Raw genomic sequence first — 27126 nt, forward strand, 5'->3', positions numbered from 1 at the left:
TGACTAATGTGCATGCAAACCAACAGAATTTATTTACATTACCGGTCAAAAGTTTGGAAACATTACAATTTTTAATGTTTTTGAAAAGTCTCTTTTGTCACCAAGGCTGCGTTTATTTAATAAAAAATACAGCAATACTGTGAAATATTATTACAATTTATTGTTTTATATTTGAATAAATATAAAAATGTAATTTATTCCTGCGATGACAAAGCTTTATTTATATTGGATGCTTTAACTGGAATTTAATATATCACTTCATCCCCAACATATTTCTATTAAGCTCAGATGATTATGACTGTCCCATCTTTGACCACCATAATGTTGTCAACTATTTACACTAATTCGCCAAGATCATGCTATTAGCACGTTAACTGCAGATTAACAGAATGCCTAGCAACAGGTTTTGGTGCAGTATTTCCCTATAGCTCACCGCAGGGTCAGGGTTAATGAAGAATTGTGTGGAAGTATTAACAGATAATGAGCTGACTTAACAGGGACAAAACAGGACAGAGATACTGAGACTGTATTGCAAGCGGGTGAAACTGACACTCTGCATGACAGACTTTTGAATGTGGCTTTGAGATGAAATCAATACCAATTGACAACACAACACGGGTGGACTTTACAGACTTAGCATATGTTGTCAAAGCAGTAAGTCTCATCTTACATGTGAAAACAGGTCAATGGTAATAACTTTTTTGTTTTGTTTTTACTGTTTTTGCTATAATAAAAAAAACTTTACTTTCCAATGAGCATCTGCACATGTTGCTAGATCATCCAGTGGCCAGTAGTTTAACTGGTTCTAGGGGGAAAAACAGATTTTACAAAAAGAGAGAGATGAGCTTGGATCAATTGGGGAAAAAAACAACCTTTGCCCTTTGTTTTAGACAGACAAATCTAGTAACCTCATTTTCCCTCGTCATCTAACTGTACCCAAAGGCAGAGGAGGTTTTATTAACTATGACACAGAGCATTAAAAACTCGCGTTAGATAAATCCATTGAAAGGCAATCTGCTTAATGGTCCACAGGCCAGCAAGATGACACTTAATGGCCACTTTTACTGAAAATACCAGCAGGTCAGAGAGGTACTCTTAATCTATGAAAGCATACTGACGAATTAAAGAAAACCAGAAAAGAGTGCTTTCATCTGACATGTTTTCCCATCTTTATGTGATTAAGAGGATTGCTGTGCAAAAGCCTCTTAGTAAAAGAGCACAATGCACAAACTAATGTTTTAATCACAGTTTGTGCTGTAGATATGTAAACAACAGTCAAAGGCAATTTACAGTTATGTTTTAAGAAACTCTTACACCATAGTATCTGAGAAAATATAAATACAAACAGGCAATTAAAAATAAAACAAAAAGTCCTTTAGTGCATTACCCTCATCGCCCAACATATTTACAGACGTTGCTTATGAAAAGCTCATTTTAGGATAAAGCAGTTGTGCATTTTCATACACATTTTATACACACTCAATACATACATCTTCATAGATTTACTCCATTTTGGACATCTCAAATTTCGTAGTCATGATCTCCTGGGGGAGGAAAGAAAGACAAAATCATGAGAGGAAATCCGTTAAACAATGGGGAAAAAGAGACCTTTAAAAAGGCTGTGCAATACAATAAAATTCTCGAAATAATCAACACGGTTACATAAACGCCTGCATGTATTGTAGCATGTAATCTCTGATCTCCTGTTTAAGAGATTTGGCTGCGGTTCGAAATGAACACGTCCAATGTTAGCTTTAGTGAGGTCTTATTAGTCAGACAAAACGTCCAAAGCCTCAGCGCTCCTTTTGTTCCAAGCAGAAAGAAAACAACCGACGGAGAGGGAGCGAGGGTAAACACTGTGACGTGACAGGCTGATCGCTCTCTGTGTTCTACTTTGGAAGCTCAAATGGCGCCCACTGCTGGCCTATCAGAGTACGAGACACTTACCTCGTCTGAGTCTAGCAGAGGCGGCAGTGCGCTGCAAAACAAAGAAAAGGACACGTCAATGACACGGCAGTAATTGCTAGTAGATTTACAGGCAAATTGATAGTGTCTTTGGTTGTACAAATAATTGGACTAAAAAGTGAATTCCTTTTAAAAATTAACCAATTATATCTAATTCTAACCATAATTTCTGTAAAAATATGACTTTTATATGATCTCTGGACTTACACATCAGCCATCGATGAGGGAATGTTCTCCTCAACCCATTTGAGATCTTCATCCTGTGGTGACCACAAAATTTACAAATTTACCATTGGGGGAAGGCCTTGACATGACAAAAAACATGCAGCACATCTGGGAATACACAATAATGAGCGACTGTTTTTTCACAACGTGGTGTTTTATATCTTTCTTAAGGCATTCTTCTATATGGCAATACAACATGCTTGTCAGTAAAACTATACAATTTTTATGCCAAGAATTGTTGTGCATTACCACTTTGCTGAGTTTTGCACTTCCGTTGGTCTCTGGTTTCATCCCTCTCATTTTCACACCCTCTGTAGATTCAAGAATAACTGGTTAGAACCGGCTAAACAGTCAAGCAAACAAAGGCTGATAACCAAACATGCAGACATGATACGCAGCATTCAAGTGTGCTGATGAAATTTAAACTATGTTGTTTGAAAGTCGGCATGAAATGCAAATAGATCTCATTGTGAAAGATTCATCCATGAATACGTTTCAATTTTAAGAATATTCCTGTGAAAATGACAGACCAATCTTCATCTAGTCTGCTTAAAATCCACACCTGCAAGCTCAAGTTCATCTGCCTCCACTTTTGAGCATAATGCCCACATTTCAAAATCAAATCAACAACCAATGAATATAATCAAGTCCTTCGCAACATTTTTTCTTTTTTGATAATCTGTTACACTCGGATGTATATCACAATACAGAAGAAAAGATCTGTCGCTATTTATTTCATATAGGAAAGATCCTATATGCAGAATTATTTCCCCATCATCTTTAAATATAGGCCACTTCTTGTGTCTCACACCTTCTAATCTGTTAATTAAAACTCTTACCGAAGGCTTCATTCATTAGCTGCTCCTCCTCTTCCTCGCTAACTTCATCCACCAGTGGACTGAAGGCATACCTGAAGGGTTCAGAAGAAGAGACTGATGATCTTGTCTCCACTATAAGCTGAGTTTACAAATGGGGTTGACACATGGATAGTGGTGAAGTGCTTTACCTCTGGTTGTTCGCTGAAGGCCTCCATAAGAAAATAATGACGAGCAGGATACTAGAGAACAGGAAGCGCCAGAAGGCATCATCTATCCACAGCTCTCTCCAGTCCTACAGTTCAAATAGGTGTCAAATAAATATATTTAACTAAAAAGACAGAAGAGATATTTATTACATGTAACAAGAGAATGCTCACAGATTGGCACTTGGTTAACTTGAAGGTCTTTGTTGTCCACACAATGAATATAACAGAAGCTGAAAGAGAATCAGAATTTCATTATTGAGAACATGTGGCCAAAAAAAAAAGAAAGAAGCAAAATAATTCTATTTGCATACACTTCCGTTCAAAAGTTTGGATTTGGTATGATTTTTTTTTAAATGTTTTTTTTATTTTTAAGTCTCTTACACTCAATAAAGGATGCATTTATTTGATCAAAAATACAGTAAAATATAATAGAATTAGAAATCATTATAATATGCTGGGATTTGGTGCTCAAGAAACATTTCTTATTATTATCAATGTTGTGGAAACCGTGATATATTTTTTCAGGATTCTTCCTTTTCAGGACTCTCAGGACCGGCCATTTTATTAGATACACCAATCACATGACACCAACTCAATGCATTTAGGCATGTAGACATGGTCTGCTGGAGTTCAAACTGAGCATCAGAATGGGAAGGAAAGGTGATTTAAGTGACTAAACATGGCATGGTTGGTGCCAGACAGGCTGGTCTGAGTATTTCAGAAACTGCTGATCTACTGGGATTTTCTAGCACAACCATCTCTAGGGTTTACAGAGAATGGTCCGAAAAAGAGAAAATATCCAGTGAGCGAAAATACCTTGTAGGTCAGAGGAGAATGGCCAGACTCAAATAACCACTCGTTACAACACGTCAAACCTTGAAGCAGATGGGCTACAGTAGCAGAAGACCACCGGGTGCCACTCCTGTCCTCTAAGAACAGGAAACTGAGGCTGCAATTCACACAGGCTCACCAAAATTGGTTGCCTGGTCTGATAAGTCTTGATTTCTGCTGTGAAATTCAGATGGTAGGATCAGAATTTGGAGTAAACATCAACAGTTCAGGTGGTGGTGTAATGGTGTGGGGGATATTTTCTTGTAAAACACTGGGCCTCATAGTACCAACTGAGCGTCATTTAAACGCTACAGCCCACCTGAGTGTTGTTGCTGACCCTGTTTATCCCTTTATGACCAGCGTTTCCATCTTCTGATGGCTACTTCAGGATAACGCACGTCACAAAGGTTAAATCATCTCAAAATGGTTTCTTGAACATGACAATGAGTTCACTATTCTCACTATTCTCAAATGGCCTGATCTCAATCCAATAGACCTTATTCAGAGCAGCGCCATGACAGGTATGAAAGTGAGGCTGTGAGGGATAGACTTGCCGTGTTTCCAATGGCATCCGCTGTAAAAAGCTCCTAGATTACTTACAATTTTCCACAGCTTATATTGTCGGGAGTTTTGTCAACTGAAATTTCTTGGAAAGATATTTTTCCAGTGTTTCATGAGCAGAACAATCCAAAAACACATTTGAATAACAGTACTGCCCATTGATGAGATGCATGTCTGTCCCTCACAGCCTCGCTTTCATTCCCATTAAAAATCAAAAATGGCGCTGCTGTGAATAAGGTCTATAGGGTACCTTTGGGATGTGGTGGAACAGGAGATTCGCATGATGGATGCGTCATCCGACAAGCAATTGTGTGATGCTATCATGTCAATATGGACCAAAACCTCTGAATAAAATATGAATTTATGCAAAAGGAGGTCCAACCCAGTACTAGCAAGGTGTACCTTAGTGATAGGCAAGGTCAGTCCTGGAGTTTAGAAGCAGAGCAAAACTCACCTGCCTGTGAACCTTAGCAATCCTGAAGACATTGATTAGGTAGCTTGTTCATATGTGCTTGATTAGAGTTAAAGCTAAACTCAGCAGGACAGCAGCACTCCAGGACTGACATTGCCTATCCCTGGTGTACCTAATGTGACTGGTGGCTGGTGAGTGTATTACAAAATAGAAAATCCATTGAAAAACGTCTTTACTTTCACATTTAATAAATTGAGTGTCCTTACTGAAAAAAAGTTTAAAAATTTTTTTTTAAACATACTGACCGCAAACTTTTGAACGGTAGTGCATTATGAAGGGAATATCAGTGCATGCAAGTGTTATAATTTTTAGTAAAATTATAGTTTGAAGAGTTGCCAATCTAAATATAGCAAGAGAGAGAGACAGAGATTGAATGTCCCCAATTACGGCTCACTTTCCATTAATAAATCATGTAACCCAGATGTTTGACAGACCAATCATAATTCAGTCTGCATTGAAAGGATTACAGTACTGTATTGAAATGCCTAAATACCAGTGATTAATGTCAAAGACACTTCACACAATAGTGTAGAAGTGTGTGCTCACCGATGATAGCGAATATTAGTGTGTTGGTGAAGTGTCGGTACAGGGACAGCTTGACCAAGTTTCTCCTCAGCCGAAGGAGCTTCATCGTCTGGGCCAGGCTAATGAAGATGTGACTGAGTGTCAAGGACTATATCTGATCACTAGAGCTCAGCAACTTCCTGATGTTCACAATCTAAATCAGACACAGCTTACTATGCAGTTAAAACAGAACAGAAATGACAGAGAACTGTAGAGAGTCTTCCTGACCCACTGGTTGTAACATGGATGAGTTTGTCCTTTAGGAGAGTCAAGCTTTATGAATGGAGAAAATCTAGGGAATCACAAAGGGAAGGAGGACAAAAAAGGGCGATTAACAGCCGACATACAGAGGGCCACTGTTAAACAACCCAGCAAGAGAGAAAGAGGGACACACACAAGCAGCATTGGAGAAACGTAGGATATCCACCAGCAGAGGGTAGAGTCGAGAACAGCCAAGGGGATGGCAGCCAGCAACACCAGGTCATCTTCAGCCTGGCAGAACAATACAGGGGAAGAGAGAGGGAAAGACAGAGAGAGCCAGAGAAAGAGAAAGAAGAGTAGCACCGTCACACACACCACCATCAGAGGGTCCTACATAGGGCTGGACGACTGCCTTTTTAAGATATTCAGAACCTAAATATATATTTACTCAGAAATGGCTTGAAAGGCTGACTTTTTTTTTCAAAGGAACTGTCAATTCGATTCAATTTAATTCAATCAAATACTTTCCAAAATGATTAATGCAAGAAGTACCGTAATGAGCAAACACAAATGAGATTTAACAATTTCCATGAAACTACAGTATACTTTCATCCAAACGGTTTGTGATCAAAATATGTTTTTAAATGTTTTTAGCATAAATTTAGCATAAAGCATTCTCACCAATGCTGTATTTACTTTATCAACTGTTATCAACTGTTTTAAAATGTCATTTATGTCTGTGATGGCAAAACTGAATTTTCAGCAGCCATTACTCCTGTCTTTAGTGTCACATGATCCTTCAGAATCAGTTAAAAACAGTTATGTTGCTTAATATTTTTGTGCAAATCAGGATTTTGTTTAATAAAAAGTTCAAAAGACCAGCATTTATTTTAAATAGAATTTTCTGTTGCATCCTTGCATAAATAGTAAAAAAAAACTCACTTGCCATAAACTTTTGAACAGTAGTGTGAATATTATTGTTTATTACTAAAACATTTTAATATCTGCCACATAGGGGCATTCTTGAATATTTTTGAGCGAATTTGTTGAATTAGATTTGGTTTCTGAAATGCAGAGTTTAACAAAAGAATATATTTTGAAGAATGTTTGTAACCAAATAGTTGACATCCATAGTATTTTTTTTCTCCATATTATGGAAGTCAATGGTGCCCCACAACTGTTTGGTTACAATCATTCTTCAAAATATCTTCTTTTGTGTTCAGCAGAACAAATACATTTTTACAGGTTTGGAACAACTTATGATGACAGAAATTTAATTTTTGGGTGAACTTTCCCTTTAACAGAAGTAAATTGAACTTACCAAATAGCGTAACGACAAATAATGATATGTATATGCAGATGCCACATTCGACTGCTACAGAAATGTCGACAAGTCCGCCATCTGGGAACGGTTAACATGATGCCGTTCATTAGTCACACTAACAATTCAATGAATTTTAATGAAATGCGTTCAGAATGTGCTGGTTTATGTATAACAAATGCAATATCCATAATGCAGAATTGTTACGTTAAACTAAATGCTGTGAAACTGCAGATGTAGATGAACAGTAAATTTGCTATTTTTAAGTGGTCACGGACCGGATTTGACCGTTCCAATATGGCGAACGGATTACGTGGCAGCCCATAGAAACAGACACTAATGAGGCATCTGTGAATATATACCTATGAAATAAATAGCATTTCAGTAATCGAGTATCGTTAAATTCCTATGTTGTTTAATTTTATATTGCAATCGAAATTATCTTCATATTTAATACATCGCCCAGCCCTAGTTCTAAATGCTCACACTTTGCAACCCATAACCATCATTCAGCCCAACAAAGGCAGGTTTACATCATGCTACTAGCTTGGAAGCAAGACTGAAAATGGGGAAAAAAGATATTCCACAAGGCATTATCTCAACTGCACGCCACCACCAACACAAGTGCCAAAAGAATCCGAGAGGAGCAATGAGAGACTCAAATGTCCATTACATAGCATCCCAAAAGGAATTGCACAGAGTACTGTATGCATTGTCACTGAAGTACAAAAAAAAAAAACATTTATAAGTTCAACCCTGTTGAATCTGCTGTCATTTCCATTTATCTGTCCTAAACTACACCATGCAGAAGTCACTGTAATAACACCACAAAATGAACACTACTATGACACAATCTTAACAGATGACTGACTTGTGAAAGGATATCCACCACACAATACAAGAATCAATGAGGGCCATAACAATGTCACAAAGCAGCCTGCTTGAACCACCGTGCTCCTGCGAGAGAGAAACATTAAGCTTCACATGACATTTGGTGCAACAGCATCATGTTAAATTAGGTTTGCCACAAAGGAGGAGATATTTCTCCACTAGTCACTATTTATTATTGGCAATGAAAGTGTGTTTGGATTCAGCGGTGAGTCTCTCCTTACCGTGTTGACTCTCAGGACGCCCTCTATGATGGAGAAGATAAGGTAGAGCAGTCCTACTCCCACTACCCTGTGCAGCAATGCTCCTAGTCTTGGCCTGCAGTAAAAAGACAGAGTTGTTGAACGGGGAAATGTACAGAAGATTACTCTTATCGTAAATGTTTTGCTGCAATTGAACTCAACTTCCAGAATTAACTGCAAATAGTATTACACTTAGGGATGCACGATATATCGGCTACCATTTCGGTATCGACCGATATATGCTAATTTTTAATGTTCGGCCCGATAAGAAAATTTGACTGATATATTATAGTCGATAAATAATGGATTATTTCCTTCAGCTGTGACAGTTCAGATGCGCACTGTTCTCCATAATGATTTTGAATAGCTTGAAATATGATTGCAATCACTTCAAAAAAGGAAAATACAGTTAAGTGCAACATTATAATTGTGTGCTTGGGACATAGGTTCTAATGGTGAGACTTTTGTTTTTGTAATCAGGCTCTCAAAAATTATATAGAAATTTGGATTTAGATTTATCGGCCAATATATCGGTTATCGGCTTTCAAATATAAAAAATTATCGGTATCGGCCAAAATGTTCATATCTGTGCATCCCTAATTACACTTATACTAGTGTTCAAAAGTTTGGGGTCTGTCACTTTTTTTAAACATTTTTTTATGCTCATCAGAGCTAAATTTATTTGATCAAAAACATACAAAATTGTGAAATATTATTACAGTTTAAAATAACTTAAGATCCTTCAGAAAGCATTCTAATATGCTGATTTGGTGCTAAAAAACATTTATTATTATTATTATTATTATTATCAATGTTGAAAACAGTTGTTTTGCTTAATATTTTTGTGGAAATCCTGATACATTTTTTTGCAGGATTTTTTAATGAAAAGAAAAGTTCAAAAGAACAGCATTTATTTGAAATAGAACTATTTGTTACAAAACTTACAATGTAACAAAGTCTTTACTTTTGATCAATTTAATGCATCCTTGCTGAATAAAGGATAAGACCAGATTCTAGATTCTATTATGCCTCCATTTATCACTGTTTAAAAACGACTTACTTGACTATGCCATATCCCAGGCTAGCAATAATGACCAACACTCGAGCCAGGGTTCTTTTCACAGCCGAAAGTACCTCTGCAAACACCACAGCACCTTGAACTGCACACACAAAAGAATGCACCGTGATGACTACATTCACTATAGTAACCTTATCAAAGCTTTACAGCACCATTACAGAATCAGTCACATCAAACATAAGCCTAAGGATTTATTGATATAATGGGCCACAATACTATACTGTACATATAAACAGTTTGCCTTTGTGTTGAACATAAAAAAGCAGCTTTATTTTTAAATGTACTAGATTATTACAAATGCTTATTAAAACATTACAAGCTAAATATTAAACAGCCTTCATTTCTCTTCACAGTGACCATTTAAAAACTGACCTGATTTGAGTGCACTTATGTTGTACTACACATAAAATATAACAAACAGCTTGAAGTGAGACCATACTGTGTGTCTGCAGCTGAAATGTGACATGAATAAATGATGAATCCGTTTTTAGGACACGTTTTTAACTAGTGTTACCTGATTGGCCATCGTAACGAATGCTTTGGAACTCCGCATAGAAGACCGCCTTCTCAAGCATGCCCAGAAAGATCACTCCCCCAATCCAGAACTGAATCCGCAGCAGGTCTCTCCAGTAACAAGCCGAGAGAGCCAACCACAGCACGCCCATAATTACGTAGATGATGCACATCACCATGTAGAACTGAGGACAACGGGCAAAAAGTGAAAGTGGAAGCTTTTGCATATAAAATAATCTAACAAAAAAACTACACAAAACTAGCCTGGACACCATGGACCAGATTTTCCCCTCAAAAAGGGAACCAATCACAGAACGGGGAGGGAGCAGCAAGACGATGACGACGTCTATGCGACACACCGAAGCAGTTTGTTTATATCTATGGATCCAACATGGCATCAGACGCGAAGTTACCTTTCGATGCAGCCTTAGATAGTGTTCTAAGTAGTTTAGAACGCAAGTTTATTTCGTCTTCTTCCTCGTCGAATTTCTGTCGCTCTACATATGTCATCTGGTTTAACTGAAACGATTGGCTATGAGCTACGTACAGGCGCATTTGATAGACATTCGTAGCGCCCAATAAACGGCTCTGGGCATTCGTAAACCACGCCTCAAATACGAGAAAATGAACATGTGGTTCCCAGACCACGTCTCAATGAGACGAGGTCTGACGTTAGCCAGGCTAACACAAAACACTGATATGTTGCTACAGTAAATCCTACAATACCATAAGAATCAGAGCCTTAAATAACTGCAGTTAGACAATTAAAAAAAAAAAAACAGATACTCACAATCATCGAAGGCCATTCAGATGCTGAGATGTAGTCATAAGGGCCGTGCATTTTGACCGCCACTGTAGTTTGAAGAAATATATATTAACTCATTCTTAAAATTATTAACATTAAAATATGTTTATTTATCAAATTTGTTAGCAATTGTATGTGTCATTCAAAAGGACCCTTGCTGTCAAACTGGGCTGTTCTTGTTCACAAGACATTATGCTGCTGATAATCAAAGATCTGGCTTTGTGAGTTCCATAAGAAGTTTATTACTACATGAACCTCATTATTACCATTAAGGTAAGCCTAATTATAATCTTACGTTGCATGCTCCATGTCGCTTCTTTGGTAGCTGGAAACGCATCAATTCGGATGATGAACATATAAGGGCTGTCTTCCCAGGTTCGTACCACTCCGGTGTGCACTGGGGGTTTTACTGAAAAAACGTCTTTGCTTTTCAGAGCACTCGATGGATTTGTTGCAGCAGCCTGATCATACAAACATTTGGAAAAGTGGACTTTTATAAATCTGCATTCAAGTCTTAACCTTGTTGGCACTGAACATCATATTGCATCTTTGCTTCCTTTACAATAAAAAATACCATCACTTAATAATCATAACAAGGGATTTAAATAGAGTAGTTCACCTAAAATAAAAATCAACATTTTGTCATTATTTACTCACTCTCATGTTGTTCATCTGAACATATAAAGTTGCTCTTTTCCATACAATGAAAGTAAATGGTGACGATTGCAAAGAAATTTGAAAAATGAAAAAAAATTGTGTCTGTTCCTCACACAAAACTATCACATGGCTTCAGATGTTTCAGAATATAGTGAACAAGTTGTAGGTACTACTTTTCTTATGTTTTTATGTTGCTATTTTTGGAGCCTGAAAGCCCAAGAGTCTCCATTCATTGTGTATGTATGGCAGAGAGCAGCTCAGACATTCTGCTAAATATATCCTTTTGTGTTCTACAAGAGAAAAAGTGTCACACCGGTTTGGAGGGTGAGTAAATGATGACAGACTTTTCATTTTGAGTGAATTTTTAAGGTTTCAATTCTGATTTTCAGTGTGAGGGTAAAATATATTGGGCAGAAAATGAACAAACATCTTTCACCTGTTCTTCCATCTTCTTCTTCGCATCCCTTCTTCGTCTGTTTTGTTTAGCTGTGGTTGGCTGAAACAAAAAAGAGAGCAGACAATATTCCCAAGGCGTTTCCTGCATTTTCTGGCTGCAGATTAAATTACATTTCGGGCTGTAGCAATTAAAACATCTTTTTTTGATTTGCAAAATGTTTTCCCCTAAAATAATTCTGTTGTTGTCCTCTCCCATTTTGCAGTTTTAGAAATTTGGCAGGATCTCTCCTATTTGGACAAAATCTATACTAGAAGTATGTTAATGAATTTCTGAATCTGGGCACACTCAAAAGAACTAACGACACAACTGGTTAGACCAGATATTCATATGAACAGCAAAGTCTTCTGGTTGTTTAAGCTTCGGCGATTTAGGTTAGCTCTAAAAAACTGTCAGTTTAACAGTGAGACAGAATCTGTGTCAGATCATCAGCAGACCTACAAATAAAATACTTATTACAAAGCTATTTGGAATAATGGATTCTGATTGGTCAATCACAGCACTCTGCACCATTGAATAATTTACTATTAGGCAACAGATTTCATACATAGCTGTGCTAGTTTCATATATCACTCCATGGCCTCTTTCATCTCATACAATCTTCTCAAATCAATATTTCATATCTAGTTATTCATTTATTTGAGCAGCCATGGGATGAGTGAAGTCCTGATCACACAGCTGGGTTTTATATTGCAAATAATGGTCGGACGGCAGTACCCTATCCCCATATATAATTATAATTATATATTATATAATATTTCAACTCACCTCATTTAATGGCTCCAGTTTTTTAGGCAGATCAGAGATTTCTACTGCAAACTGGGTGTTCAATCGAGAGAAAGAGATGCTTATTGACAGAGCCTTTGAAATTCATGTTAATTTAAGTCTGACCTAAATAAACGAAAACATTAACAAAATGTACATTCACTCGACAATGAATGTATTAAAAAGAGAAGTTGTCATGTACCTTATTCCCAAAACGAATAGATTTGTAGTCCATAGGCTCATATGAGTGACTAATGTAGAATCCGTTGCCTCCTGGCCGCAGTACTTTCACGCTGTTAAAATATTCTGCTGCTAATTCAGCCTTTTTGGAGAAGAGAGAATTTTGCGTATTAAAATGCTGTAAAGTATTCAAAAACAGCAATTTTTGATAAAAATCGACTCACATTAAGTCCAAACACTTCATCGTGGCAAGAAGAACTCCGCAAATACCATGATATACTAAAGTTTACAGCACCAATGCATGATCCATTGAGCCCTGAAATATGTTCAGTCGATTAATACAAATAATGCACAGAGCAGCCAAAGCATAACGGACTCACTGATGCATGAGATGAAGTTATTTTGGGAAAAAATTACAAAGTAAAGAGCATACTCACACATTATTGAAATATCAGTGTCATTGAACATTGTCTTTGGATAATAGAAGTAGTTCCCTTTAACTGTCTGAAATACACGAAAAGGAGAATTCTCACCATCTTACTAAATGAAATCCTTCATGTACGTTTATTATAGAAGAAATGTAACGTTATTTATAACTCTAATATAAAGATTAGCATGTAACTTTTAGTCAGCTAATTTCAGGCAAGACCAGATATAAAAGATCATAGCCTAAAAACTAAAGATACATGTTCACCACTATAGGCACAAAACATCATATTCTCATCGATGTTTTTATACATTCATATATATGGTAAGTGTTAACTGGTGTTGTTGTGTGTGCAAAGACAATGGACTGTCAATATCACGAGTCTAGAAGACACTACGCGAGGGTCAAGATTTCACCTAGCCTGAATACCGCAGTTGGTGATGCACTTACATTATCCACATTCAGGATCCATTTGCCCGGCTCTGATATAGCTGTCAGCGGTGGTATAAATACGAAATGAAGAATGACAACAACCAGTACTCCTCTAATTCTTACCGATACCAAAGACTCGGTCGTCGCCATTGTTATAAGGAAGCAGTTGACGTTACAACTTCAGCGCGAGCAACACTTCCTTGTGTAAATCTACATCCTGTTCGACGTCACTTGGTGTGTGGTGACGTTACTGGTCATTTTTGTAATTGAATAAGCATTTAATTTATACATGCATAAAATAAAATAATAAAATATTACACATTATACAATTATGCATTAAAAAAAAATATATATATATAACTGTAGACTTCTGGCCTACAGTTTACATTATATATATATATATATATAATGTAAACAAAAACTTTTATTTTAGATGCAATTAATCACGATTAATCGATTTGACAGCACTATTTTAAACGTATAGCTTTCTTATTCAACGAGTCTCTACTGCTGTCTATGGACAACCTTACTGTGAGACAAGTTGTAATAAAGTTGGCTTTTAACTTGCAATTATGAATTTGAGATTTGGTCAAAATACAACTAAATAAATTATATAAAAGTGCTTTCAACGTCTGCAGAATATTCACTAAATCCAAAAAGTAGGCTACATTTCCCTTAAAAGTGAGAGAGGTCTTAAACTGAATATTCATTGACATTTCTCATGCTACAATATAACTGAATAAGTACATTGCCCAAATAATTGGTTTCATGGTAGTTATTACAGAAAGTACAGTTTGTATTTATTTATAGGCTACCTTTTTTCTTCTTTTCTAATTATTTGCTTCATAAATTCTCTGCACATATTTGGCCAGGTCATTGTAAACGGGAATGTTTGATGATTACAGTCAGTTTAAAAGTAAGTTCTCTAATTACAAACCACATTTAACTAAATTAAACAGTACATGAAAAAAGAAGCTTGAAAACACTTAATTTTTGGTTTATTTATTTATAATAAATATATTTTTGGGTTTTGTATTGCTTGGTTTTTGTTGTCATTTCAAACTGCAGTAATAGCAGAATATTGTTAGAAATGTTTTCTTTCATTGAAATTCTTTGAACAAAAGTCACAAACATCAAGTCTGTAGTACAGGATTTGTACACTGGGGAGCGTTTAATATCTATTTGAGAAGACAGACTTCTGGCCTACAATTTGACGTCATGACGCATCCTCTCTGCAGTTGTTCTGAAACCAGGCTGGGTTTAGGACCTTGAGTTAGACAAATCAGTGGACTGGGTGTGGAGAACTGCTCTATTCATCAAGAACTGACTGATCGCCTTTTGCAAACAACTGCTTTTACCTGTTTACCTGAGCTGCGCGTCTTTCTTTCTCTCTGTACCTTTTCGCTGGACCCATTCAGCGCCTTTGTTCTGGTAAGTTCTTATTTAATAGTAGTTAAAATGGTTAGCATTAATAATTTCGGATGTGCGTCAGGATTAAAGCACTGCGGCCTGCTAAACTGTAACTTTAAAGTTGATTTCTACAGTAGATTAACCAAGACAGCAGCATAATTCTAATGCGTTTCCAGTTCATGTGTTCATATAAATTCCCGTAGAGTAGAGTACTTACATGGTTTGTTTATTCAGTGATTTACCTATGGTAAATACCATAAAAAATATTTGTTTACTGCTAGATAACGATAAATGAGTTTATCTAAATCTTATCTAAATGAGTAGTCAGCTGACTGTCATGGATATTGGTCTGTGTCTATCTATTGCAGTATATTTAGTATATTTATATTTGTCTAATCACATTTTTTTATTTTATTTTCCTGTCTTGTTCAGTCTCAAGATGTTTTTGGCCCAAAGATTACTTAAAGGGCTCGTAGATGCTGTCAGGTAAGCCTGTACTCTTACTACTTTACTGCTTGTTCAAATAATACATTTTCAACAAATTCATGGTATCGTTTTGCTTTTTCCATGCATCACAGCAACGTCGACCAGTTTGTTCCTTCTGACCCTGTAAGTTTGCACTATTTATTTATTTATAATTTTTCATGGTGATGTTTATGGTTGAGGTTGTGCCATGTCATTAAGCACTCTGGCGAATCCTGGAAGTCAAATAAAGTGGTCCATTGATTTCTTATCTTGGCGCATGAAAAAGTTGAATGCACTTCTCACGGAACTTAACTTGTCTGCTCTTCCAGCCTCCTCCCAGAAGACCGCTCGCATATGCAAACCAGAATGAAACTGATGAGGAGAGGCAGTTTCGCAAAGTATTTCAACAACTTGCAGGGGATGTGAGTAGACCTGTCCTGACCTCATACTTTTTATCTGTTCTTTCCAGTGTTGTTTTTAATTTCCATTTTATTGGAGTGTTGGAATGTTTATTCTGTGGTGCAGTAGTTTCTAATAAGATCAGCACAGTCAGCTTCATTCACTTAGTGGAAAATATATCATCCCCTATGACCTGCATCCTAATATATCCTCCTATGCTTCTCAAATGATCCCTACACCTGCATATAAAGATCCATAAAAGTCTGACTACAGTTTTACAAATCAGACGCATATTCATCAGACGTTCCGTTTCAACCCAGACAATTCCACATCAATGCATTGTCTACATTCCTTCACTTTGCTCCACCCAGCATGACTTTCCCTGTGTTTTCAGTTAGGTTTGTTTCCATATAGGCTTGTAAATCTCATTCAGAGTTACTTAACTTCAAAATGACAACATGGGTGTGGTTATACAATGCTTAACTAGTCCGGGGGCGAGAAGTGTTGCTGGCTGTTCCTCTTTTTCACATTCCTGCCTTTGTGACCCAATTGGTTTGGTTTGTGTTGAATCATAGAGGGGCGTGGAAGCCTGCTTTACTGGCGTACTGGATTCATTAGATCCAGGAGCTCTCTTTTAAAGTTAAAGGGATAGTTTCTTTTTACGCTAGTGGAAAATTACTATCAAAACATAATGGCCCGGTTTCACAGACAGAGCTTAGATAAAACCAGGATTAGGCCATCGTTCAATTAGGACATTTAAGTAGGTTTTATAAATGTGCACTGCCTTAGAAAAAACATTACTGGTGTGCATCTTGAGACAAAACAATGGCACTGACATGTTTTAGGATGTTTCAGTTCAAGTTGTTTTTAGTTAAAACATCTCAAACATGCATTTTAGTCTGGGACTAGCTTAACCTTGTCTGTGAAACTGGGGGAATATTAGAGAAAATCACTGAAGTTACTTTTTCCTATAACAATAGAGTGCAACAGTGGCTGCCCCCTTATTCAGTAGCACTGGTTCCGGAAGTATTTTTTCCATTCATTTTTCCCATAGGGATAAAAAAAAAAAAAAAAAGTTTTTGTTAAAGACTAATAAGCCTTGAACCAAGCCAATCAGCTACAAGGTGAATCACAACATTACAAACTTTGATTTGAAGCAAAATAGTTTTTGAAAGTCATGCAGAAAGACAAAGGTACAAGACTGTGTACTCAATGGCTTTATTAAGGAAACGAACTACACTCCCATGAAGCATTGCAAACAGCATAATCAAATTAACTATGACAAGACAGCCAGAAACTGGGAGTGTGTATGTGTGTGTGTGTGTGTGTATATATATATATATATATATATATATATATATATATATATTGTGACTTTGTAATATTTTAGATTTGATTCTGTAAAAACAACAATTACTGAAATGGGGAAAAATAAGTTTTCAGGTTACAATTTTTTACACTTTTTATTACACTTAAAATAATTCAATAATATTTAAATAATTAATCAAATTAATTAAAGTCATTCAGTTTACTGTGGCCCCCTGGTTGAGAACTGCTGATTTAAATATATTTTATATACATGTTCTTTGTTTAGGATATTACTAGTCTCTAAAAAAATGAGATTGTTTTAAGCTTGTATTGAAAGAAGATTGCGGCTGTTCTGACATGTTTTATTCATTTCCTCTCATCATAGGACATGGAGGTGAGCCCTAATGAACTGATGAACATCCTTAACAAGATTATTTCCAAACGTAAGTTTCTTTAACATATACATATGACACAAATGAGGCATTACGTAAAAGATGCTAATAAGACGATCCCTTATTTTCAATTCTAGATGGGAATCTGAAGACGGATGGTTTCTCTATTGAGTCCTGCAGAAGCATGGTTGCAGTAATGGACGTATCCTTCAATACCATTAATTATTAACAGAATGTCAACAGAAGTATTACATTTTGTGAATAAGTGTTGAGATCAATTTTGCCTTAACTATCTGCTCTCAGAGTGACAGTACTGGAAAACTGGGATTTGAGGAATTCAAGTATCTTTGGAATAATATCAAGAGGTGGCAGGTACAATAACTGTTAATTTTACACCTTTAGTACTTGACCTTATGGGTCACACTACATATTAGGTGTCTTACTATATAGTTGCATAGATTGATAGGTACAATGTACCTATTGTGTTAATGTACACAATAAGTGAATTGGGTAACACTTTATTTTACAGTGTCCTTGTTACATAATGTTACATGTACTTACCATAGTAATAACAGTAAATTATGCATAATCACATGCAACCAAATCCTAATCCAATCATTAACCTATAGTAAGTACATGTAGTTGCTTAATATTACTCAGTACTTAAATATATAATTACACTGTAACAATGACACCTTAAAATAAAGTGTAACCGTGGATTGTATCAAATGATTAACATAAATGTTAGTACATAGTAGTTAAAGACATTTAATATAAAGTGAGAGCCTTTATTTTATCTTATACAAACTTTATTTTCAGGCAACTATTTAGTGTCATCTAACTATTATGAAGATCTAATTCTAATTGCTTTAACAACAAGTTTGTCACTTAGGATATTTATTAGCTTTCTTGTACATCCAACATATTTCCCTTTCCTGTCATAAATGTTTCAGAGCAAACTATTTTTGTTAAATCCAGGGCATTTACAAGACGTTCGATGCCGATCAGTCTGGTATGATTGGGTCCGGTGAGCTACCTGGAGCTTTCAGTGCAGCAGGTGAGCAGTGTTGTCAGTTTTGAAAGGCATGCTGAAGTCCTCTGTGTGCTTTTTTTATATTGTGGAAAAATACTAGTATATCTACCAGTCCTAATTCACAATAAAGAAGTGGAATAGAATATGTTTTGTTGGGTTTAATTTGTAATTCGTTCCATCCTTTAGGGTTCCCGCTCAATGACCAGCTTTTCCAATTGATCGTTCGGCGATACAGTGATGAACAGGGCAACATGGATTTTGATAATTACATTGGGTGTCTTGTGCGCCTGGATGCCATGTGTCGTACGTTGTCAGAATATTTTGCCGTCTTTATTCTTTCATCACAGGCTCAGTATATTTTTAGATTCAGCATGACTTGCCTTGCTAATATTTTCTCATTTTCAGGTGCCTTCAAGACACTTGATAAAGACAACAATGGCACCATTAAAGTCGACATTCAAGAGGTACTGTACATGAACTATAATTGAAGACCACAAGAAACCAACATTTTATGACTTGTGCCATGAGTCTGCCAAATTAGCTTCTATATAACTCTCTTTTGTTTCTTGTTCACAGTGGTTGCAGCTGACTATGTACTCCTGAATGAAGACGAATATACTGCACAATGGTTATATTAAGTTGTCAGTTCTTCTTTGTGGCCTGTCTTTGTGTTTTATTAACTGACATAATTATTAGTTTAATTGTTAGCATGACAGCATGATCATACTGTGCCTCTACACTAGATGGCAGCTTTGTTGCGACGCTAGATAGTGTTTGCATTGTGGTCTCTAAAGGTCAAGTTTATGCCACATTTCCATAGTTTATTCCATGCCAATTGTGTCCTTTATATTAATTCCATGACTGGCTCTATAGTTTTATAAAGTGCATTCAACCAAAGATTAAAAACCATGTTCATATGTTTTAGATAATAGCTTTTAACAACATTTCAGAGCCATATTATTTAATCACTGAGGACGTGAATCAGCTGTCATTTTTGCATAGTTATTAAGCTGATGTACAAATAAACGTTATTTGTTCTGAAAACACAAAAGCAAAGCAGATCTCCACTCATTAGTGTGCAAACACTGGTTGCTCTGAGCAACGCCATCTAACCGCATCAGTGGGCTGAAATAGAAAATGACTGACAGTTACAATAGCCAATTAAACAGCCCAGCACCAGATATAAATAGAACAACAGCCAATCGTCTTCATAATGGGGGCGTGGCCTCAGAGTTACCTGGGATGAAGACAACTGCTGCTCGCGCTGAGTAGATGATGCTGAAATCAGATCAATGAGCAAACAGGTGTTGAGCGCGAGTATAGGTGAACAAAACGGGTTTTATCTTTGCGTCATCCACAGGGGAAATAAAAATTAAGCGTGTATCTGCTGTCATACGGTGAGTTGCATTCTTTTTTTTAAACATGTAGTTGAAAAATAAACTTTTAGATAATTTTGGTAATTAATTTATCATAATAAATGGCATCTCTTAATGTTAGGCTTTATTGTTGCATTGGGATGCTATTTGTTTTGAGGTCTTTTTTTTAATCACTCCTATAGTTTATTCTGATATAAATGGGTTTTTTTTTATTTCCCCATGTAATATACATGAAGGCAAACTATTACATAATCATCACAGATTTGATTTGGTTCAAGATTAATCCCTAGATATTCCCTATATATATTATAGGAATTTGCTTCCAGTATAGAAATATATAGAAATATCCAGTATATAGAAATATATCATCTGTGTATTATTGTCTGATGTGTACTGGAAGCAAATTGATCAAAAAAACATATAAGCTCAATATTATTATTCAATGTTATTACTGCTCATTCGGCCAAAAGATGCTTTTACTATTTTGCTCTTCTTGCTGGAGTTTATAACAATTTCAAGAAAAAACATTTTTTGGGAAAAAAACCCTGCTTTGATTTAGTGTCCTTTGCATTTGGACTGAGGTCTTTTGCTAATGAACAGATGAAATCCCCTCATTAAATCCATGCCCACATGCGGCCCATGGCCAAACCAGTCCTGTAAATTATATTTGATCATATTTAGGTCTTATATGTTTATTAATAAATCAATATTAGTTTGTTCTACCTTCTTGGTATAATGCAAATCGGATCAAATAACAGTAAATTGTTTGTAGACAAATTATGATTAATAATGAAAAACATGAAATTAAAAAAGTCAATACAATTAAAAAATTAAAGTTGCTATAAATTCCACTCAGTTTAGCCTAATGCATCTAACTTGAATCTAATCTAACAATCTTCATTTACAGTTTGTGTGCATTAACCCATTCAGTGGTTTTCTGCTACCATAAAATTAGTTTCTTGCTATTATAACCAGGCTTCTTTTCCTATTTCATAGATGCACATGCTATGATCTATTAGTCCACAAAGGTTTCTTACAAGCCAAACATCTGCATGTCCATATTGTATAATTCAGAATTTTTTGTGTTGATTGATGTACAGGGCAATTTTATAAATGATTTTCCCCAATTAATATCATAAGACAATAATTAAGTTTATGATGTACTAATTAAAACTATACCCACAGAGGTAATATCCTCTGAGGAAATGTGTTATATGCTGTGTATGAAAGAAGCGGTTTAAAATGGAAACATTTGTGATGGGTTTTCATTAAACATTTCAAGATCTGTATCACGGGATTAAATGGAAATGTTTGTTTTTTATGTGGAACATCTTGACCTTTTCTTCATATATTTCCATCTTTGGTTCATGTTCATATATCAAATTATTGCACGTATATAGAGACATTGAAGATGTCTCAAAGTAACTTGTGCTGCATGCAAATAAGCCTTGTTGCATTGTTTCAAATGCCTATACACCGCTGATTTTCTTTAGTCAATGTGTGAAAGACTTGGTGACAATTTAAACACACCCTCTAAACAGTGTAAGCTCCAGATGTTTAGGTTGGTCGAGATATATAATTTCCCACCCTAATGCTCGGGATGCGTGCTCATTCTGAGATGCACCTAGCAATTAATAAATGATGGTTTTGGTGTTGCACGAGGGGGTCTGATTTTATGCTGTGCTGTTTCTTCTCCGTTGTACCAGACCAATTATTGCTGTCAATCTGAGGCATGCTGAGTTTATAAAGCCTTTGCTCTAAGAATAACCGCATCCCTCGACCTGTCCTCCCCCCTGCTGCATTACTCAGCTGGCTGCCGACTCCACCATGACATCTGAAGTGGAGGAGCTGCAGAGGAGGGCCAATCAGGTGACAGATGAGGTAATTCCAACAACAATGATTAAAGTAGCAAACTTCTACATTGATTTGCATTGATTTGTGTGGATCTTCAGCTGATGGTGTGTGTTTTGCTGTCCTGTTTTGGTGAGGCTGCACAACTGCTTATCAGCAGGCCGACAGTGATGACATCAAACGTTTTCCGTGTTGCCTTGTTAGGGTTACTACAGGTCTCAGTTATTCCCATGGTACATAGCAACCAGGATGATGATGCTAAACATATTTTATATGCACCTGCAGATTGATTATAATTCCCATTGTGACGTAGCGAGGAAAACATAAATGAAGCCATTATTCATCACCAGATTTTCCACTGGGTGTTATATAATGGGTAATGTACAGTTCGCCGGTCTTTATGGCAAAATTAACCCAACAGGGTTCTGACCCAGATTCAGAGTGCTTATTACACGCATATATTATTGTCTTGCCACTAATAAAAAAGTCTAATACAATATAAAAAACAATTGGCCTAGCAACAAGTCGAACACTGCAACAATAGCAGTGATATTAAAATACTATAAAAGTCCCTCAAGTCATTTTCACTACAATCTGACTGACTATTTAGTCTAATCAGAACTGATACTCCATGGAATCACACTTAATAAACTGGCTGAACTGAGTTTTCAATATGTTCTTTTTAGTCAACATTGTATTTTGAATCTTTACCTCCGACAGTCCCTTGAGATCACCAGAAACTTGAAGCTTCTGTTGGAGGGGGTGAGTGATCATTATTAACAACAGCATTCATAATATGTCTCATAATTGTAATTACCTCATCCTGTGATCAGCAGCAGCAGTTGTTGGTGATGATGATGTCATGGTCATAGAGAACATTTCTTATTTTTCCTTATCATTTCTTATTTTTCTTATTATTTCTTATTTAACTTGATGTAGCCTACTAAGATAAAAACATCTATCTATCTATCTATCTATGTTGTTTTTTAAAAAATACTAAATGCTAAATTCATGTTCTCAAAGTTTAGTACCCCATCTTAAAATCTCTCATTCTTTCATAAAACGCTAATGTAAAATTTAACTTTAAGAAGTCACATACACATATATATATATATATGTACAGTATATACTGTATATAGAAAAAAAATCAAAAGTGTATATAAAGCTGATTTAGTTTGAAAGAATATTGATGAATTATCTATGCACTCGTACTGAATTATTTGTGTAATTCTTCAACAGAGTAAAGATGCAGGGATCAGGACGCTTGTAATGCTGGACGAGCAGGGAGGTATAATGAGTTATCTTCATACATGCCGTAATTAAATAGAGATCAAATGTACAGCAGCTAAACAATGAACTAATTACTTGCAAATGCATAATTAGTTGTTCATTAATCCTGTTGCATCTCTATGACAGGTAGCTATTATCTGTATGCTAATGATAACATGTGCAAGATGTGGGGACAATGTGTTCTTCATCTTTTGTTATTTACTCGTCCTTTGGAACATATATATACAGCCATATAGAAATACGTACACTGTATGTGTTTGTGTGTGCATGCTCGCATATTTCTACCCCTTTCAATTGCCCTTCCTGCTGCCACCCATGCCCTCCCCTATATCCCCCGCATGGGCAGAACAACTGGACCGCATAGAAGAGGGCTTGGATCAGATCAACAAGGACATGAAGGAGGCTGAGAAAAATCTCACTGACATGGCCAGGTGTTGTGGTCTGTGCATCTGGCCATGTACAAAGTAGGTCTCCTCCCAGACACCTGAGCCATGGCTGGACTTTGGCAGTCAATGATGTCACCTCTCTGCCCATGCCTCTGTCCCATTGGTTAACCTGTCCTGCTTTGACGTTGCTTCATATTTGTCTTTTTTTGGCTGTTTTGTGAGCAGATGTGAATGCAATTCCCCATGCAGACATTCAAAATGAACCTAAAACGTGTGCCACCCGTGTTCACACAACAAACAGTGTTTTTTTTTTGTCACAATCCTAATGTCTTTCAGTCATTTTTAAGTTCATATGCCTGTTTTGCTTGTCGTTTTGAGCTAGAGCTGCCATAGTTGTTTAGTTGTTTGTGGGTGTGTGGCGCGTCTTGCTGAGACATCTGTTGTTGTGTTTTTTATCTTGTCTCCATACTTTAACCACTGAAACTCCAATACTCTGTGATCCTACCTTCCGTCATCCAGAGCAACTGGAACGGATTGAGGAAGGGCTGGACCAGATCAACCAGGACATGAGGGAAGCTGAGAAAAACCTTACAGATCTGGGCAAATGCTGCGGTCTGTGCGCCTGTGATAAGTATGTGATGTTTGGAGGGGCTCGGCTTCTAGTATGCTTGCATGAAAACTTTGCATACCTCATTTGTGTCATTTTGTGCCAGTGGTTGCTTGTGTGAACTCAAGAAATCACAGTAAACTGGTTGGATACATACACCTTTGTGTATGTGTGTGTGTGTGTGTGTGTGTGTGTGTGTATATAACATTGTGAAAGGAATAATACCATTAAAACATTGACCCTCACTGGTCTTTACCATTAAACTCATGAAATTTATGACTTAAACTACATAAGTATATACTGACCAACTCCAACCAAATAATATGTAGCCTACTATGATTTTTGTGTGGTTCATTCAAAACAGATGCAACACCAACTAACTGTGTCATCAGAGTCAGCTTTGAATCCTACTCAAAGAATTTAGGCAATTATTATGCTCAAGGTATAGGTTCTTGACAACAGAAATGACTAATTTAGGTAACTTTGTGTCTTTCTCATGGTTTCTCTCAGATTAAAGGACTTTGAAGCAAGTGGGGCGTATAAGAAGGTGTGGGGTAATAATCAAGATGGGGTGGTGTCTAGCCAGCCCCCCTCTCGAGTTGTGGATGAGAGAGAGAAGATGACCATGAGTGGTGGATATATTAGAAGGTGCCAGGACTTTTGACATTACCATTTCTTTCTCAAATATATAAATAAGCGGTTTGGTGGACATACTTAAAACTGAGAAGTTTTTCCTTTGAATTTTCCGCGTACAGACAATACCATTTTCAAAACGATCCACATTCACACGGATCCACGAAAACAACTAAAAACGCTGTATTCTGCTCTGCTGCCAGGCCATTAGATGGCGATGAAACACTATAGACTGAACACGTAATACGCATGTGCATTACATCATCGTCTTCAGAGATTCGCGTTTTTGTTGTTTACACGGAGACAATTTTCAAAAAGTTTGAAAAAAGTTTAAGTTTTCAGGCACCCAAAACACTGTTGTCGTGTAAATGAACGGCCAAACCGCATTAAAAGTTTTACGTTTTCAGTTGAAAACGGTGTCGTGTAAACAGCCCCAAACAAAGGTAATTAAACACGACCAGCTGAACAAAATGACTAATCAAATGAGTAACAATGGCAACTAATAACGAACTCGGGCTGGCAAGAAAAGGCAAAGACAGAAAACAAAATGAAACGGAACGTAACTGTGACACTACGCCCCCTCCCGGAAAGGCTAACTTAGCCAGCCTTGATGGAGACCCACGTCAACCCGACTTTCATTTCCAAATTATTTTTTGTGCTTGATGCTTGTTTCCCCTGTGCTTTTTGTTCAATAAAAAAAAAAAAAAAAAAGACTTTAATTTCCAATCAAAATGCAACCCCTGCAACCAAAATCATCCCCTGACTGACGTTACTACAAGGACCTTGACAGACATTTTGTGGAGTAAAAAGTACGATATTTCAAATGTAGTAAAGTTAAAGTAAAAAGTTTCCAGAAAAAATAATACTCAAGTAAAGTAGGCTACAGATACTCAAAAAGTGTAGGCCTACTTAACAGTATATCTTAACCATATCTACATAAGAGCCAGCGGCAAATTCCTGAAGGACTGGCCGAGATAAAGCTGTTTTCTGTGGGAACATGAACGTTTAACAGCCACTGATGGCCTGGAGCTCGCATCTGAGAAAGCGTTTAAACATATTGTAAAATAGGTGCTGTGTTTATGAGTCACATATTTTAGGTCTAAAAATCTCTTAAAACTACACTGAGTGATAGAACAACAGTAGTATTTTTAAAAAATATTGCGGATTTTCCCGACTGCCATGACAGTCGCCGCAAGCGGAGGGATAGTATAGTGATCAACAGTGAGTTGACAGCATGTCTTTGACTATTTGTGTGTGATCTGTTTGACAGAGTGACAAACGATGTGAGGGAGGATGAAATGGAGGAAAACTTGGCCCAGGTCGGCAGTATCCTTGGCAACCTCAGAAACATGGCACTTGACATGGGCAATGAAATCGACACTCAGAATGTCCAGATTGAACGCATACAGAGCAAGGTCAGTGTTTGGAAAGGGTTCAGAGACGTCTGTTATACAAAGAGCAGCTGAACCTATTTATATTAACCATTCTTTGTTCTTTGATTCTGTTTTTTACAGGCCATGGTTAATGAATCCCGCATCAATGAGGCCAATCAGAGGGCCACAAAGCTAATATCAAGATAAAGACATGGGATTTTCTTTTGTTAAACATGTTTACAGTCTTCTGTAGGAAAATGTGCACACAAAATGACACAAATCATCAGGCTAACCATCTTTTAAATTACTATTTATGGAATTTGGATGACTGCAGACTGATATGACTTATGATTGATACATAATGAACATAATGATATGATTATTATGTTCCGACAACATAGCTTTATTTTATAGATCAATGAAATGAATGTTAATATACTGTAACTTAGTCTTGTGATTTAAACATGCATTGTACATAAGATGTTTTAGACTGCTAACTTGTTTTTTAAGCCTCCAGAACACTTGTCATGGGTGATAACAGCTCACGAATCGTCAATATCTGTCTTAAAGTTGTATTGGTAAATGTTATGTCTTTGTTTACTTTGAGTAACTTTTTAAAAATAAATAAATCCATAAATCCAAATTTGTAGGGTGCTTTTCCTGATTGACAAACATTGTTTCGGCTAAATATGGGCCACTTGCTTAGATTCCCCAAATAGCCTGCTTAGATTAAGAGCCTTTATGATTTTTTTTTTTCTGTGATAGGGACTGGCAGCCTCAGTCACCATTCACTGAGATTTTATCCTTTTATATACAATGAAACTGGTTACTTAGTCTCTAACATTATCCTAACTAATCTCCTTCTATGATCCACGGAAGAAAGAAAGTAATGTTGGTTCGAAAAACAAATTTTCATTTTAAGGCGAACTATCCCTTTAAGCCGTTAGAAAAATCTCAACGTAGCTTTTCTTCCAGACTCACGCAGGCATATTTGAGGA

The 27126-nt window shown here is 36.5% G+C and overlaps 3 protein-coding genes across 7 annotated transcripts; 2 read left to right on the forward strand and 1 right to left on the reverse strand.

Moving 5' to 3' along the window:
* Positions 1–9: 9 nt before the first annotated feature.
* Positions 10–13831, reverse strand: LOC311090532 (transmembrane protein 87A). 4 transcript variants are annotated; one of them, XM_084125846.1, is made up of 21 exons: positions 13624–13831; positions 13184–13250; positions 12971–13062; positions 12769–12888; positions 12570–12620; positions 11784–11843; positions 10986–11151; positions 10676–10737; positions 9887–10070; positions 9355–9454; positions 8277–8370; positions 6070–6134; positions 5625–5737; positions 3386–3444; positions 3197–3300; positions 3030–3100; positions 2440–2501; positions 2173–2225; positions 1948–1978; positions 1491–1544; positions 10–805 (listed from the first exon to the last, which is right to left on the reverse strand). In XM_084125846.1, the coding sequence occupies exons 1-20, from the start codon at positions 13753–13755 to the stop codon at positions 1503–1505; spliced, it is 1728 nt and encodes a 575-aa protein (XP_083981972.1). In that variant the 5' UTR covers positions 13756–13831; the 3' UTR covers positions 10–805; positions 1491–1502. The 4 variants fall into 4 exon arrangements, with proteins under 4 accessions (XP_083981972.1, XP_083981970.1, XP_083981971.1 ...); XM_084125844.1 differs by lacking the exon at positions 6070–6134 and adding an exon at positions 8054–8121; XM_084125845.1 differs by having other exon boundaries at positions 10–1544.
* A 917-nt stretch (positions 13832–14748) lies between these two features.
* Positions 14749–21277, forward strand: capns1b (calpain, small subunit 1 b). The gene is made up of 11 exons (XM_084126075.1): positions 14749–15036; positions 15448–15501; positions 15594–15624; positions 15810–15902; positions 17573–17630; positions 17717–17781; positions 17883–17951; positions 18558–18636; positions 18799–18915; positions 19018–19076; positions 19189–21277. Exons 2-11 carry the CDS (start codon positions 15455–15457, stop codon positions 19213–19215), a joined length of 645 nt encoding a protein of 214 aa, XP_083982201.1. The 5' UTR covers positions 14749–15036; positions 15448–15454; the 3' UTR covers positions 19216–21277.
* On the forward strand, positions 19872–26768 carry LOC311090656 (synaptosomal-associated protein 25). Of its 2 annotated transcripts, none has more exons than XM_084126076.1 (8): positions 19872–20009; positions 21695–21869; positions 22560–22601; positions 23079–23127; positions 24035–24146; positions 24633–24770; positions 26026–26170; positions 26270–26768. In XM_084126076.1, exons 2-8 carry the CDS (start codon positions 21816–21818, stop codon positions 26333–26335), a joined length of 606 nt encoding a protein of 201 aa, XP_083982202.1. In that variant the 5' UTR covers positions 19872–20009; positions 21695–21815; the 3' UTR covers positions 26336–26768. The 2 variants fall into 2 exon arrangements, with proteins under 2 accessions (XP_083982202.1, XP_083982203.1); XM_084126077.1 differs by having other exon boundaries at positions 19899–20009; positions 21798–21869; positions 26270–26465.
* The last annotated feature ends 358 nt before the right edge of the window (positions 26769–27126 follow it).

The sequence above is a fragment of the Abramis brama genome (assembly GCF_963993115.1).
Source record: "Abramis brama genome assembly, chromosome: 10".
Taxonomy (NCBI): domain Eukaryota; kingdom Metazoa; phylum Chordata; class Actinopteri; order Cypriniformes; family Leuciscidae; genus Abramis; species Abramis brama.